Source organism: Myotis nattereri (assembly GCF_964212035.1).
Source record: "Myotis nattereri genome assembly, chromosome: 7".
NCBI classification, from domain to species: Eukaryota; Metazoa; Chordata; class Mammalia; order Chiroptera; family Vespertilionidae; genus Myotis; species Myotis nattereri.
The window spans coordinates 51179165-51196474 of NC_138082.1; the positions used below are offsets into that span (position 1 = coordinate 51179165).

A 17310-nucleotide genomic window follows, 5' to 3' on the forward strand; every position below is an offset into this window, starting at 1 on the left:
ACCCAATTTCATTTCTTCAACATTGTCACTTTCCAGGTGCTTGAGCTTATTTATTGAGTGATAAAAACTGGTACCATTTGAGGACCAATCACAGCTTGCTCACCTATTGTGTTACATTATGCTCTTCATATTATAGTAGGTGTGGAGTGGCTAATGCATAATAGCTGCTCACCTCCAGCTTCTGGAGCTTGGGGAACGGCTCTGAGATTTACAAAGTAAATACTGTGAGCTGTACAGATGTAGGTCAAATTGGAGTTCGATCCCCAATAGAAACCTTTGCAGAGAGACTTTAAATGCACTCTCTATCACATGTGCAGAAAACACAGGCAGCAGTGCAGAAGGTGCTGAGAGTGAACGCAAGGCAGAGTCACAGCCCAGTTTTTCCGGGTCAGTCCTCAGGTTAGTGATCCAAATCTAGTAATGATTCTCTGTGATAAGCAACGCAGACCCTGACGCAAGACATGCACAACCAGTGCTGACCCAACGATCTAAGAATATGACCAACATGGCACACACAAAAGGGAACCCACACCATGTCAACAGAGAGAACCTCCCCCGGCCACATTAGCCAAGGTTTTTACCAGTTCATTAATGAGGAAAAACTAAGAATCTCAAAATCAATTGACTTATAGTTGATTATATATTCATTTACTAGTAAACTGTGTATGTTTTTAATACAGAGTTTAATTAAGTGCAACAAACATTTTTATTGTTCCCACAAGGAGCTCAGTTAAAGAACTTTAGGTGCTGTTATTTAAAAATATCTGGATTGCATGAATCCTTTTGACTATTAGAATCACAGTCTTGGTACCCATAGGAGGTGTTATGAAGGGTTCTATTTGTCTGTAAATGACAGAAAATCCCAAACAGCGTAGTTTAAACTAGATGAAAGATTATTTCCTTCTCATATTACCTGAACAATCCAGATCTAGAATATCCACCAGGACCCAGGCACCTTCTATCTCGTTACTCCGTCATCTTCAAACTGAAGTTCCCAACAGGTGGTTGGTCCAGGATAAAGCTCCAGCTTCAGCCTTCATGTCTCTTCATTCCAGCTAGTAGGAAGGAGCAAAAAGGAGGTACAGGTATTAACCTTCTCCTTAATGATGTACATTCTACCCGCATCCTCTTGGTCAGAACTTAACCACAGCAGCAGCAAGTGAAGATGTGAATTTTATTCCTCCTTTCAGGCGGCTGTGGGTTAGACAAAAATGAGGGGCTCTATAATGCCAGAAGAAAGGAGAACAGTTAGAGCCAATAGCAGACAGTTGCCAAAACTCCCTCTACATTATACTCTTATCCCCAATGTGCCTTTGTCGCATAATATTGTAACCTGTCATTCAAACTGGGACACTTTTGAGAATAAAAAAGATGCTATTCATAATTACACTGGGACAAGAAGCCTAAACCAGGACTGTCTTGGACAAACCAATGTTTACAGTCACACAATTTATACTTATTCCTCAGGGCCCCACTCCCCCCGACTTCTAACCAAAAATGGCATAATAATGGCTTTACACAATTCTAATAATTACATTTAGAAAACAACAAAAATACCTAAACTATAAAATAATAATAACATGGTACCACAAGAATAAGACATCCCTTGATAATGAGTAACATAGATCATAGAAAATAGTTACAAGAATGATTTTGTAAGATAATCAATGCTCCCCTCCCCCAAAAGAGTATGTTTTGATTATTTAGTCCAGGGTGTGGAGAATGTCTGGCCTGGCCAAGGCATTCGGGGTGAGTCAATTAAATATTTGACCAAATATAGCAGGCTAATTTTTAAGTTGATAATTTTGTATAGCCCGTGAACGGATGTTGTACATATCCAAATGACCCTTGGCAGATTCGGGGCCCTACCTCTGGAAAGGGGTGGGAGGGGGGAGAGAGACAGAGAGAGAGAGAGAGAGAGAGAGAGAGAGAGAGAGAGAGAGAGAGATCTTACTTGAGACACTGCATATTAATACTAAGGCTCTACTTGTTCCAGCAGCTAAGCCAATGACCTAATATTATAGAGAATATCAAGCAGCCATTTTTCAAAAGGACAAAATTATACCACTCTTCAGACTCTTTTCCAAGGCTGAGGAAAATGTAACTTCCCTAAGGATGTGGGTTGAAAGTTTTTATCTCTATTCTTATGCAAATTTGAATCTTAACAATGTCAGAAAGGAGTCAGGTTAGCCATCAGGAAGAGCTTTATAAATTTAGACTTCTGCCAAGAGAGATCTTTCTCTGGTTACTTCTAAAAGAGCTAGATGCCCTTAGAAGTCACATAGCCTTCACTGTAACCAAATAATGAAGAAAAGTGATAATCCTACGTGAGCATAATATGCTACCTACATAATTATACCATCTGATAAAAAGTTCAGATTAAGGCTTTCTACATTCCTGAAAGTCTGGCTCCCATGGCCTTTACCTGGGGCAAAGACAGATTTAATAAAACTGCTTTATGTGCATGTATATGCATTTATCCTCTACCTCAAACACTGTAATAACTGAGTAAACTATAGGCTTCTAAAACATTAACTATGCTTACCTCTGCATGGGTGAATTGCCAGTGATTCTATGTATCCAATTCTTTCTTCTTCATGTTTTGTCATTAACACTATAGTACTTTTGAAATTATATTAAACAAATAATACTTTTGAAATTATAAAAAAAAAAAAACACTTTAAGATAAATTGTTGAAATATGTCTAATGAACTTCCAATTTCTGGTCCAATATACAAAAAGCTGGGACCAGAAGCTGGAATGCTCCACTCCAACCAAAACAAGTAAAAAGCTGAACAAACTCAATGTTATGTATCACTTATGGCTACAAATGAATGAATTAAAATATAAAGCATGGGTAGAAAAGATACACACCAATTTCCCGAATTGGATGCCTCTAGGAGTGAAGCAGAATAAGTGGGGTTTCTATTGTGACATTAAATGTTTATTTTTGCAATTTGAAAAAAAATATGATGAGATGTTAGTGATTGTTAATTTGATGGCAGAGAGTATAGGATGCTTTAGAATTCTCTTAGATTTTCCATGTTTTTAAAATGCCTCATAATTATAAATAAATGTCTAGGAACAAGAACCTCCTTAATTCTTTGATAAGTACTCATATTACATTACCACTTTTACTGTCCCTGAAACTGCTCTCTATGTATCCTCGGTGTGATTGAATATTTGCTGGGCCTTTTCCTCATCTGTAACATAAAAGGGTGAATAAATGGACATTTTTAAGACTTTTTTCTAGCTCGGGTGTCTTCCTTTTCCCATCACCTTACAAACCACCCCCTTTAAAGTTCACTCCTGGAATGCTACCAATCCATCTTCCTTTCCCCTCTTCAAGTCTCCTTTCCTGAAAAAAGTCACAGGAGATATTTAACCAAAGCATGGTCAGTAATCGAGTTCGCTAAAACTCTAGGAAAGTTGTTTGTTTTCCACTTAAATGAAAAAGCCTGCGTTTTCATCCGTCACATTTGCCATAGAAGTGGTATGGGGAGGAGGAGGTAATGGAAAAGATACGGAGGGTGAGGGAGCTACTGTGGCCTTACCTGGGCTTCAGTCCAGCTAAGGAGCTGCTAACTTGGGGGTGGACTAAAATGAGGCCACCGTAACTGTACACGCTGGACAGGCACCGGGGGCAGAACCAACTATACTTTGCAGCTGGAGCTGGGGTGGGAGAGGGAGGAAAGAGGGCTGCCCAGATCAGAAACATCTGCTGGCTTCTCTGCAGGAGGAGGAAGGTGCTTTTAACTGCACTAGTCCCTCAGGGAAATCACCCCGGGGCTGAGCCAGGCGGGTGAGCTGCGGGCTGCAGCCAGCGGCGGCGGGAGGGGCGGGGGTGGGCCCAGAGGAACCGCGGGCCTGGCGGAGGTTTCCCGCCGCGGACCCCGGATGCGAGAGGTCTCGGAGGAGGCAGGTGCGGCTAGAGTGGGGCACCCAGGACCACTCACCTTCCACCTGCTAAGGACCCGCTGCTGCCATGGGCTACCAGGGGCAGCAGCCCACCATCCCGCCACAGGTAACGCTGGAGGCTGGGGCAGGTTCTGAAGCCAAGTCCCCGCAAGATTCATTCACCGGCAACGGAGGTCCGCTTACTGCATTGGGTCCGGCGTTAGCACCAGGGGAAGTTCTCCAGGAGAAAAAGTTTTGCCTTGATTTGACTTGTTTGTTTTCTTTCTTTTTCTTTTTTTTCTTTTTCTTCGCAGGCACTTTTAATGTAACCCCTTTAGTTTCATAAAATCACATCATTGGCTCCCTAACAGATCCTTTATGGGGTCCCATGTAGCAGTCCTTGAACTTGGTGAAGCTGTAATCAGGACATTTTAGGATGGAGTTTATTTACAAAGCTCTGTTGAGCTACTAGCCATTATTATTACTATTTATAATTATCTTCATTATTTCCTCATCATGGTTGATGTTATCATCATTACTGATATCGTTAGTTTCCTACATTGCATATTTGTCTGACACGTTTCTGTCTTTTGAACTAGTAAATGTTTGTTTAATTTTATAATTATTGGCCATTTTATATGTTTAAATAGAGAGATCTAGCTGACAAAGAAACCCTCGTTTCTGAACATGAGCACAAAGGGAAAACTTGCCGTCAGTCTGCTGCTGTTTTTAATGTTGTCAACTCTATTATAGGATCTGGTATAATAGGTAAGTGTTGCTTTGTTATTGTCTTTTTAGTTTTATGTGAAAAGGTCAAATTTAAGACTCTTATTATATTGCTGGTGTATATTGAATTTTTAAAGTAAAGATCTTAAATAAGTTGGTAATTTTCTTTCATAAAAGTCTTCCATTTTTTTTCCAGTGTAACAATGGGCATTACATAAGTTCCCTTTTCCCTGAAGGTTGGGTGGTGATCCACACTCTTTCTAAGTTTGAGAACATCCTCCACATGGGTTAGGTTAGGGGGAGCATCGTATGAGAGATGCTGAAAATTTTTCATAGGCGGCCTGGTTATTGATAATGTGACCTAATTTATTTTTTCCCTCTTCCTGAAGTGTCCATCATTACTTGAATCACCTTTCTATGACCTTCTTGAGGTGTAAGACCTCAATATTTGGAAATATTGGAGGTACAAAAATTTAATGTGAAAACATAACAATCTTGTGAAAAATTAAATCCAGACAATATTTTCTTACCCATCTACATAGTGTTAAATTTAAAGCACAAACTTATGAATTTATATCAATGTTAAATATCATTTACTAAATAAATAGAAATTGGTTAAACAAAAGTGCATATGATTTTTTAAACAAAGGAGCCAAATCATAATGGAAAGAAATGATCAGCTCATATTTTCTCAATTTGAAGCAAGGGGAAAGTTATGACAAAATTAAGTTCATGGTATTATATTAATAAAGTAGTTATTTTTTTCATACTTGCTATTCTTTTTGTTATTTGAAAATATCCAATTTAAGAAAAAGTTGGGACAAAATTAAACCCTGCACTACTCATTGAGAATATTCTTTTCTCCTGTAAAGTTTTGACATTTTAATCACAGTCATCATTGAATAGTTACCCTTCATAATTTAATGTTTTAATTTTATCTATATTGTCCCAATATATAGATAATTTCCTTTTCAAATGGTACATCAAGTGGAGAAAGCTGAAGCAGAGTAGTGACACAGAGTTAAAGACTTCTTTGAAATTTTGCCTCCATGTACCACAGTGGGCAGCTCTACTTGGCAGAATTCCAGACTTAATTCCTGATGTGAACATTTTATGCTGATCCATGTCAGCAACATTTAAAATGCCTCTTAATCTGTTCAGCAGACTTTTTAAAAGAAAAATATTTCAGAAAGTAAAATTTCTGGGTGGGCATATTTTGAATATATTTTACTTTAAATACTTTATTGTTCATTTCCCAAGCAATTCATAAGAAAATATTTCGTATTGCCCCCTTCAGCTTTATTAAAATATTTTGGCCTTCTCATTTTTCTCTCCTTTTCTTACATGGTTGCCCATTTTGACTCCTTAAATCCCATCACCCTTCTGTGCTCTTTTTATCCTCTCTGTTTTCCCAGGTAAGAAAGCTTTGGGTCTTTACTCTCCGTATTCTAGATCATATGATTCCTTCACTCTGAGGTGAACATTATTTGTGTGAACTGACATCTATTTTTCATTTGCTTCTTTTTTATTCTTATGTCATCACCTTATAAACTTGTTCTCTTGACATGTCCTTAATTTAAAAGATTTTATTCTGAAATAAGTATTAATATATTAATGTTTAAATTTAGTAGTCATATGCATTGTTTATAATTATGTCCTATAACTATGTCATTTTTCTTAGCCTATTATATACAGGAATTGGAGAAAACTTCTGTATTTCTATATGTTTTATTAATATGATGGATGGGGCATTTTGTGTGTTTTTTCAGGATTGCCATATTCAATGAAGCAAGCTGGCTTTCCTCTGGGAATATTGCTTTTATTCTGGGTTTCATATATTACAGGTAAAATACTGTATAGTTGCTAGTTCCTGCAACTTAAATTGCACAAGGACTATTTTACACACACACACACACACACACACACACACACACACACACACTGTACAGTAATTGATTTTACTGGATCAAAGAATCCTAAAGAATTTAAACATTACGTCTGAGGAGATTTACTTTTCTTGCTAATCCTCTGAACAGATTAGAAAAGCATTATATATTACCAAGCCTAAATCCTTTTCATGTGCCTTTCACTTTATGCAGAAAGTGGTAGGTGGGAAAGTCATTTTAAAGGCTGATTAAAGCCAAGTCAGCCATGCCCTGAAAGTGTCCTCATCAGGACCTCCTTTCCCACAGTGACCATGGGCAGGTGCACAAGAACGAGCGGCCTTTTCCAGCTACGTCTGTGCAGGTGGAACTGAAAGCCCTGGTATTCCCACCTTCCCCACGCCTGCTCAGGCTCCCCACCAGCCCCTGTCTTTAAGTGCAGCAACGGGGTGCTTTTCACTACTTCTCTTCTGCTTCCCCCTTTTCACGTACCATGTTCATTCACACCCACGTTTTGCCACTCCCCCCTCTAAGTGCAGACTATACACTTGTAATCAGCTCCTCTTCCTGTTGTCCTCCTCTCTGCCTTGTCATACCATCAGCTCACATCATGACAAATACAGGTCGTTCCTCTTCCTTAGGATCACTGTGCAAGAGGCAGCCATCACAGAAACCGTCTGCTGTGGTTGCTGCTATGGTGGCCGCTATGTGTAGCCACCCTGATGCTTTTTTACCAGATAATGCAAATCATCTCAGTGTTCCCTTCTCCAGAGTGGTGACCCGAGCCTCAGTGGCACCGCCTTCCTTATGAGGTTCCGACCCCCAGCTGCCATGTCCCCACAGCCTCCAGCCAATGACTGACTGATGATATAGGAACTTGCCTCCAGGAAGGAACCGATGTGTGGTGCACTTGGAGCTCCAGCGCATAGCTGGTCTCCACCTGGGACCTCATCCTTGCTTAGCCCTTTCCCTTGCCCTGTCCTCTCACTCACCTTCTCCTGGGAGCACTCCCTCAATTGCCCAAGAATCTCTATCTCAGCTCTGCTCCGGAGACCCTACCAAGATATTATCTACCATAAACTCTCAGGCTTCCAAGCCCAGCCTGTAACTGCTCATTTTCTCAGGCTGAAAAAGAGAGAGTAAAGCATGAAGTAGTAGACACCATGGTCAGGGCTGCGAAGGCACTGGCCTCCTTCCTCCTGCCGTCTCCTCACCACCCAAAACCTGAGCTGCTTTTAGCTTAGATAGTTCTTAATTTGTAGCTTAATTTGTAACGTAGTAATGGGATCCATAACATTCAGAGTTGCTGGTGTTTAAAAATTGCAACCTATTCATACAAGCATTTATCACACAATAAAAAAATACCTCATTTAAGGATTTACCCTTATCATTTCTAATTTCCTGCTTCCCAGTCAATCAGCACTGACAAATAATTAATTTTCACCCAGGCATAATAACCATGGTCTATTTAAGTGCACTGTAAATATTTACACACATTAAATAAATTAAAATATATAGATCACCTAAGAACTCAATACTTAAGGAGAAGGAACAGTTCATTGAGTAAAATGGGGAAAAAATTAACTTTTATTTATATAATATTCAACTCTAACATTGAAACTTAAATCTTTAAATTATAAATTTCAAAAATTCTTAGAGTGCTCTCAACCATAATAACTATAAAATAGAGTTACTAGTTGTACTTTATTATAAAACAAATGATCTAAGTCTCATAATCTATTTTTTATGTATGCTCACAGCATTTTTCATTCTCAGTCTTCAGATGTTGAATGCCTATGAAATATTTGATTACCTACATTCTATTGCATAGATGATTGAGCCACATCATAATAGTCTTTGCATTGGTTAATTAGGAAGTAAAATGAAAAACTAATGCTTGACTCTAGTCTGTCCAGTTCATTGCATAGATGTGTTAAGTATACTGGTATCTTGATTGAAAAATACATAACTGGAAACAGTACCATTTCATGAAAAGTAATATATAATGAAAAGAAAGTAAGGCTTGCTCTACTAATTTACTGTAGCATGAAATTAAACTTTTTAAAAATCTCTTTTAATTTAAGTCAAAAACATAAAAAACCTTTGTATTAAATATAATCTGACATTTGTTTGTTATTTTTGCCACAGACTTTTCCCTTGTTTTGTTGATAAAAGGAGGGACTCTCTCTGGAACAGACACTTACCAGTCTTTGGTCAATAAATCCTTTGGCTTTCCAGGGTATCTCCTCCTCTCTCTTCTACAGTTTTTGTATCCTTTTATAGGTAAGATGAATGTGAAGACACATATTCTACTTATTTGCATAAACATACTTCTATTTCTGAGTAAAATAGTTTTAATAGTCATTGCTTAGTCATTAAAGAGTACCAGTCATTGAAATATATTCCAAATTAAGCATTTACTTCTTTAGCCATTTCTACTTATTTCCTGGTCCTTTTGGTTGGTTTTCTGAGTATTTTATTGACAAAAAAGGAGAGTAATTTTCATTAGGTTAGTGCTTGTGCTTCCCTAGTTTTGTGAAAAATAGAATGATCTGGGATTAAAAGTGAGTGAGAGGAACAATAGATTTCTTCTAAGGCTGAAATACAATTTGAAAACCTAAGGATTTATGGAAGTCATGTACCATAATGGTGAAAATGTCACCTAGCACTTCTTAAGTAAAATGTTAACATTCAACAATGGCCAAATTGTAATAGTTATACAGAAGCTATCATTTAAACCATTAGTTTCTTAAGTCTCCACCAAAAACTAAGAACATATTTCTCAAAAATCTTACTTTTTAAATGAGGAGATATTTTGGAGCCTTTACAATTTTCTGTTATTAATACTCACTTTGAGCAATGCATGTGTTCCTGAAAAATGATTTGGAAACTGAATTTTAATGACAAGTAAGTCACATTTTAAATGACTCACCATTATTTAAAAATGCTTAAGTGAAAACATTTTTAGTACAAATTGATAATCTCCCAAAAATCTATTGTCTAGTTATTTTTAAGTTGTACATTTTGGTAATCAAAATTGATATTTGAAAGTAGTAGGATTATACCAATACTTGTGAAGTAGTAACTGATTATTTTCAAAATATTCAATATGAAAATTGTTGGTGACTGTATTATTTTAATTATGTATTTAGCCATGATAAGTTACAACATAATAACTGGAGACACTTTGAGCAAAGTTTTCCAAAGAATCCCAGGAGGTAAGTAATATATTTATTATATATAGTTAATGTGGTTCATAATAGCTTATAAGTAAAATATTTGCAAGTTCAAGAGCTGGATGACCTCAAATATCTGGCAATATTTATGATCCATCCTGATCCTAAAGTATTAATCTACCTTTACATACAGTGTACTTCTTACTTAGCTATTTAAAAATATTATTTCTATTATTGCTGTATTCAGAAATATTATCATTATTAAACTATACCTAGCATAATAGTAAGAATTAACAGTAATATGTATTATAGCTAATAGTAAATATTATGATAATAAATATTATTACTATATTTAGAATACTGTATATTTGAAATATCTTATGCTACAAATCACCATCTGTTAGTAATATTTTCTCATGTACTATTTTTACTACATCATTTCTTAGATAAGCAAACGATCTTTTCCCCCATGACTTCTATTAATATGTAACTTAATATAGTAAAATTAACCCTTTTTATTGGATAGTCTTGTTAGTTTTGACAAATACATGTAGTCATATAGCAATAGCCACAATGTAAATACAGAACAATTCCATAATATCCAAATTTTCTTTATTTCTATGCTTAGTCAAACCTTCCCTCATCTCTAGCCCCTGGCAACCACTGAAATCTGATTTCTCTGTCTAGTTTTGTTTTTCCCAGAAGGCCAAACCAATGGCATCATATAGTATGTAGCCTTTTGAGACTAGCTTCTTTCACTTAGCATAGTGCATTTGAATTTCAGCCATGACTTTTGGTATATAGTAGTTTGCTCTTTAAAAAAAATGCTGGGGAGTATTCCATTGTATGAATGAATAACAGTTTGTCCCATAATTGAGGGACATTTGGGTTGTTTCCAATTTGGGGTGATTATGAAAAAGCAGCTATGAATATCAAGTGGACCTTTTTGCCATGTGACACAGCCCCCTCCCTGTTCAACCTTTCATTCTATTATGGCTATTTGCATAATTCAGAGTCTTTGTGCTTTGAAGAGCTTCTCATCCAAGCCACATAATCCCCATTTTATTGTGACCTAACTCTATAGTTGTTATTGTAGCTGAGATTGATGCCATAGTGCCTGTCCTCTTAGTACTTGAGACACTCATTCTAAAAGACATACAAAACAAAACCCAGCCCTCACCAGTTTGGCTCAGTGGATGGAGTCTCAGCCTGCAAACTGAAGGGTCCTGAGTTTGATTCTAGTCAAGGGCACATGCCTGGGTTGCAGGCTTGATCTCCAGTAGGGGGCATGCAGGAGGCAGCCAATCAATGATTCTCTCTCATCATTGATGTTTCTATCTCTCTCTCCCTCTCAGTTCCTCTCTGAAATCAATAAAAATATATTTTTAAAATAAATAAATAAAACATCATAGACAAGCTAAAGTTCCCTTTGAAATCCATTCCTGGTTATTAATTTTATAAAACATTAAAAATTACTTTTAAAACATAGGTTACATAGCAAAGAACACACTTTTATTCTTGTCACAGTTTCTTTACATCATTGAATGTTGTTTTGTAATGTATGATTATTTTATAAAGATTAATATGATGCCAAAGTATTTTTAGAAGTAGATAAAATCCTTAGTATTTTTTTCTCCTGAAATAGATCACCAATGTCTTAGACTGACAAGTGGGCAATTGCTTATACCTTTTCCAGATAACTAAATTCTTGGATCATGATACAATGAGAAACATTGCTGTAAGAAGTAGTATGTCTTTGATTTTGAAATTTTTGAAATATTACAATGTTCAGTACTCCCTACTATTGTTAAAACATTTAGAATGCGTATTTGGGTGCATTTTTGTTAAAAGATCATTAGAGGTAATAGATCTCATCATTGGATCATTAGTGAAAAATGTCCTTTACATGAATAGAGATCCTGTTACTAAGCTCCTTCAGGCTGTTCATAGCAGTCTATTTTAGTGTTTTTCTAGGCCTTAGAATTTTCCCAGTAAAGAAAATATATCTTCTACTAAATATATCATAGGGGGAGCAGTTTAAAGGGGTAAATAGAAACAGATATACAAATAATTTAATTCAAATTATGTTCACCAGAAATAAGTAAATATTTACATTCAGGGTTTTGGGGACTTAAACTTTTATTGTTTTAATTCACAACTTTATGATGATTGTTAGCTGTGGCTGAGTTAAATACTCATGATTAATTTTTCCATTCATGTGTGAGTGTGTGTGTGTTTGTGTGAAACTTATGCCATTTTGAAATTCCTATCTTGGAACTTTCTTTTAGTTAATTAGCCATATTAGAAAATTAGTCCCACTTTTCAGACTAATAGCTTCTTTTTTATTTTTTTTAAAATCACACACACTTATTTGACAGATTTGGCTTCTACAGACTTTAAACTTCACAGAATTAAACACACAAAGACTTGGTATCACTAAGGATATTTAAAAAATATAACTACATGATCTCTGAAGGAATTCAATATGAGTTAAAAAATTAAAACAATGGTGTCTTCATTGGAATAGATATAGAGCTCCTGAAGCAAATACAGTACTGTGATTAGCACAGCTTTAAAATATATATAAATCCTTGTAAGTATGTTTTAATTTATGTTTACAATTTTTGGGGTATTTGATGATAGACACACACACACAAACACACACATCCTCTCTCTCAATATCTCTCTCTCTCTCTCTCTCTCTCTCTCTCTCTCTCTCTCTCTCACAGTGGTTCTCAACTTTCCTAATGCTGTGACCCTTTGATACAGTTCCTCATGTTGTGGTGACCCCCAACCATAAAATTATTTTCGTTGCTACTTCATAACTGTAATGTTGCTACTGTTATGAATCGTAATGCAAATATCTGATATGCAGGATGTATTTTCATTGTTACAAATTGAACATAATTAAAGCATAGTGATTAATCACAAAAACAATATGTAATTATATATGTGTTTTCCGATGGTCTTAGGTGACTCCTGTGAAAGGATCGTTCGACCCCCAAAGGGGTCGCGGCCCACAGGTTGAGAACCGCTGCTCTAGAGTCTAAGACATTGTATACTAGGTTTCAGCAGTTTCCCTCTGACTTACTTCTCTATTCAGGTTGCTTCTCTCTGTTTTCCTTCAAGGAAAATACTTCTTTCTCAACAAAAGGAAAAAGTATCTAGTGAATATTTTTATCTAAATATTTATTTCTAAAACTTTGTTAAAGTTTTACTGTTCAAGTTTCTTTGAAATACAGAAAAATATTTTTTAAAGCTTCAGAATAGCTCTGGCTGAGTTGGACAGTTGGTTGGAGCATTGTCCCGGGGTTCGATCCCTGGTCAGGGCACATACCTAGATTTTGGGTTCAATCCCTGGTCTAGGTATATATGGGAGGCAGCTGATCAATGTTTCTCACATCAATGTCTCTGTCTGTCTCTCTCTCTCACTAAAAAATCAGTAAATATATATCTTTGAGGATTAAAAACCAAAAGCCTCAGAATATGCCTTGTCCCTGTGTAGCTTATTTTCTGAATGAACAGTTTGGCCATTAGAGGGCTTTGGACAAGGAGTGACATAATGTTTTTTTGCTTTTGGAAAAGATCTCTATAGTGTCCAGGTTAAGACTACACTGTACTCTAAGGAGACAAAAAAAGGTAGAAACAAGGAAACTGACTAAGAGGCTATGAAAATATTTAAATGTAAAACAATTTAACATTATTTGAACTATAGGTTTATCCTTAATTTATTTTGTATTTATACTTTCATGTATTATTTCTAGTTTTACATGGTTTTATGGAGCATATTTATTCTCAAAACTTTCTCTTTTAGATATTATTTAATATTAAAGTCATTTGATAATTCAATATTTACTGTGTCACCGGTATGTTATGCAGACCTATAAACACTTCATAAAATTTGTGTTTTAGTTGATCCTGAAAACTTGCTTATTGGTCGCCACTTCATTATTGTGCTTTCCACGATTGTCTTTACTCTGCCTTTGTCCTTGTACCGAGACATAGCAAAGCTTGGAAAGGTAATTTTTACATTTTAAGTTAGCACAGAAATGTACTTCCTAATTTGCATTAATTTTGTCCAACTGCTCTCTGTATGGCTAAGTTCTTATTTACAGTATTTATCTTCAGTTTCTTTTAGTTTAATTATAATTGTGCTAGAGTAAACTATGGTTGAGTCTTTAGCTTACTTTGGGGAATGGGAGGTTAAATAGTTGATGAGTGTGAACTAAATATGCCTTTCCTTTTTATTTTATTTTTAATAATATATTTTTATTGATTTCAGAGAGGAAGGGAAAGGGAGAGAGAGAGATAGGAACATCAATGCTGAGAGCTAATCATTGTTTGGCTGCCTCCTGCACTCCCCCCCAATGGGGATCAAGCCTGCAACCGAGGCATGTGCCCTGACTGGGAATCAAACCGTGACCTCCTGGTTCATAGGTTGACATTCAAACCCTGAGCCACGCCCGTCAGGCCCTTTTTCCTTTGTGAGGTAGATACTCTAACTGATGCCAGGCAGCCACCCTTTACATTTAGAAAATACAAAGAGCTATACTTAAACCAAGTTTAATTTCCAAAAAAGTTTTATTGTTTTTATAGACAGTAAGTTAATTTAAAAGTAAACAATTTAGAAATAGGGATGAATCACTTTATTGGCTTAAAATTTTGTTTATAAATTACAATGTCTGTTGTGCCTATTTTTTCATTCATTGCATGTCAATGTGTTGATTGATTAATTGTTGAGAATTTAGTCAATATTTATGATTTGTATTGCTGAAGACAAATGCTGATTTCTTTCTAATGAGACCAATCACATAATTATTCAATTTTCTGCATATGCCCATCAACATAGAGTAGCCTTTATCTGGTTATATTTTATTTCCTTACTGTCAAGGATGTTTGTATTTTACCCAAAATATTATTGATGCTGTACCTACATGATGCCAAGCATTGCAATGAAACATTTTTAAAAAGAATTATACATATGTTTTTGTATTCTGCTTTGAAAAATCCAACAGCTGATTGAATTTTACTTTTTACTGTGATGTTTGATGTGTGTCCACAGTTAAGAAGTCCCTCTTTTCAGGTAGAGTTGAGAATGGAAATGATACCTGAGTATTCTGACTATTCTGCCTGCCTTCCCTAACAGTCATCTGGAGATAAACAAGGGTATATCAAAGTGGGCTTTTTATGGTAAAATATCTGAAATGGCTGAACTATTTTCCATTCACATGTTCTATGTAAACATAAATGTTGCCTTCACAGAGCAGAAGATAAGGAATTCATGAACAGAAGGCTGCAAATACTCTATCATATTATTACCTAAACATTTTCTCCTAAATGCCCCTTCAAAGTGTCATATTGGAATATCTAAATAAATTTCCTAGTGAGTAAATCAGGGTAGTTAGAAGCCATGATCTGGAGTCAGGATTCTTGCATTTGAGTTTCTCCTTTGCCACTTTCTTGCTGTGTGACCTTGGGAATGTTACTTAATATTTCTGTTCCTCAGTAGATCAGAGGGCTCATAATAGAACTTTCCTTCTAGTTAAAAACTAACAACACAGAAAACAAGGTTAACAACCATTAAATGAAATGAAATAAAGTTTGTCTTATATTTATCTTATCAGAGAAGGAAGTCTAAAAATGTGTTTATCCATAAAAACTAAGAGATTAAATATAGATCTAATGTAATGAGTGTGTAGAACATATACATACACAGATCAGTTTATATTTTAACCAGTTGAAATAGTGACCAAAGAGAAAGGAAGAAGCAAAGAAGACTTAGAAATACAGACCAAATGGCAAGATCACAAAGGCAAACAACTAAAACTAGAGAACAAAAAGGAAACATCAAAGGCACCCCAAAAATGTGGGAGGGGATTGCTGGGTTGGAAGGGTGAGGGTAAGATAAAGACAAGCAGAAGGAGCAACTATAGATAGGAAAAAAGCATAAGTCAACACCAAAATAGGGCCTGAAGAAAAATAAACATACTTTCACTTTCAAAAAAGAAAATCATCAATTTTGTATTCTACACAGGAAGCCACTAAAATCATGTAAAGCCATCTTGCAAGATTACAACAGTCATATATGATACTTGCTCTCCTACTTAAGTGGAAAAAAAACAGACTATGATCTGATAAAAAGTTATGTACTTGAAATTATCAACCCAATCTATAAGAATAAACCATTAAATTATTGTATTTGAAACTGGGCATATATTTACTCAAGTAAAAAGAGAAATACCTATTACTTTCAATAAAATAATTCCTATACCAGTGATTTTCAACTTTTTTAATCTCATGGCACACATAGCCTAATTACTAAAATTCTGTGGCACACCAAAAAAATCTTATATATTTTTTTCTGATATGACAAAAGAAATAGGCATATTGATGCATTCACACCATATGGCTATTGTTGTGTTGGCTGTTGTCATTTTTTTATTTGACAATCTAGGGGAAAAGATTGCCCCTGACTAAATAGTCGGGTATTGCATTTTTAAATATTATCGTGGCACACACACTGCTCTATGAAACAACTAATGGTATCTTTACATTTTCTTTTACAGATCTCCCTTATTTCCACAGTTTTAACAACTGTGATTCTTGGAATTGCAATGGCCAGGGTAATTTCATTGAGTCCACACATGTAAGTTTTGTTGCTATATTGATTGGTCTTTGATTTATGACCTTCACATAGATATTTATTTGGCATAAATCCTGAATGTAAAGTAATAGTGGTACCAGAAGCATCATTTTTCTTTCTTTATTATTTGCAAAAATAAGAGAAAATAATTACATGTAGGTAGGCATGCATGTTTACCTTGGACTCTGCATGGCTGATGAGAATGGTGAAAAATAGGATCTAGATAGAGCACTCAGGAGGAAAAGTGGTAGATGATAGAAATTTCTATATATACCTCAGAGATAGACTTGTTCTTAACAAATTTCATCAATCTAGGTTGAAATGAGAGGAATAAAGAATATTGTGGATGCTTTTGGCCACTAAACAAAATGTAGTCACATTGAAAGCCACCCTTTACTCTCTACTAAGATTATATTCTTTAATTATGTTATGTTAAAATGCTTTGTCATTTGTGAACTAATAGTGAGAGATGATAGTAGTATTTGTTTTTGTTTTTTTTAGTAGTATTTGTTTTTAATGTTAATAGTTGGCCCAATAAATGTTGGCAACTTGGTGTCAGTTTCCCAAATTTTATTTACTCATCCATGAAATTCAAAGTGTGGGTACTGCTGATCTAAACGGCACAGTTTTATTATTTGGTTGTAGAATAGATTCACCAGATAAGGACTGAGTAGTTCATATCCATAGTCCCAAGAGAATGCTGGAATGAAACTAACTAAATTGGCTTTAAATGCAAAATTAGATTCCCATAATGCACAATAAGTATTTGTTGAATAAATAAATAATACATTATGGAGTTTCCATGTTGTTAAATATTTTCACTATCCCAAATAAGACAAAATGAAATTAATTTAAGACATAATGACAGGCTGGATCTTCAAAGAATGTGACCTGTGAGAGAGGGAACAAAAGAAAGCCTGGTGAATAGCTACAATTAATAATGTGGTCCCCAAGATAGCTTACTTTTTTTCTATTGATTAACTGT

At 35.5% G+C, this 17310-nt stretch overlaps 1 protein-coding gene across 1 annotated transcript in view; it reads left to right on the plus strand.

The window, feature by feature from the left end:
* Positions 1 to 3985: 3985 nt before the first annotated feature.
* Positions 3986 to 17310, plus strand: part of SLC38A11 (solute carrier family 38 member 11) — a gene marked incomplete at both ends in the record, with an annotated part of 44229 nt that continues 30904 nt past the window's right edge. The window contains 7 exons of the mRNA XM_081096342.1: positions 3986 to 4024; positions 4548 to 4665; positions 6393 to 6467; positions 8655 to 8789; positions 9659 to 9724; positions 13595 to 13701; positions 16249 to 16328. Coding sequence (XP_080952468.1) covers positions 3986 to 4024; positions 4548 to 4665; positions 6393 to 6467; positions 8655 to 8789; positions 9659 to 9724; positions 13595 to 13701; positions 16249 to 16328 — 620 coding nt within the window. The remainder of the gene's footprint in view (positions 4025 to 4547; positions 4666 to 6392; positions 6468 to 8654; positions 8790 to 9658; positions 9725 to 13594; positions 13702 to 16248; positions 16329 to 17310) is intronic.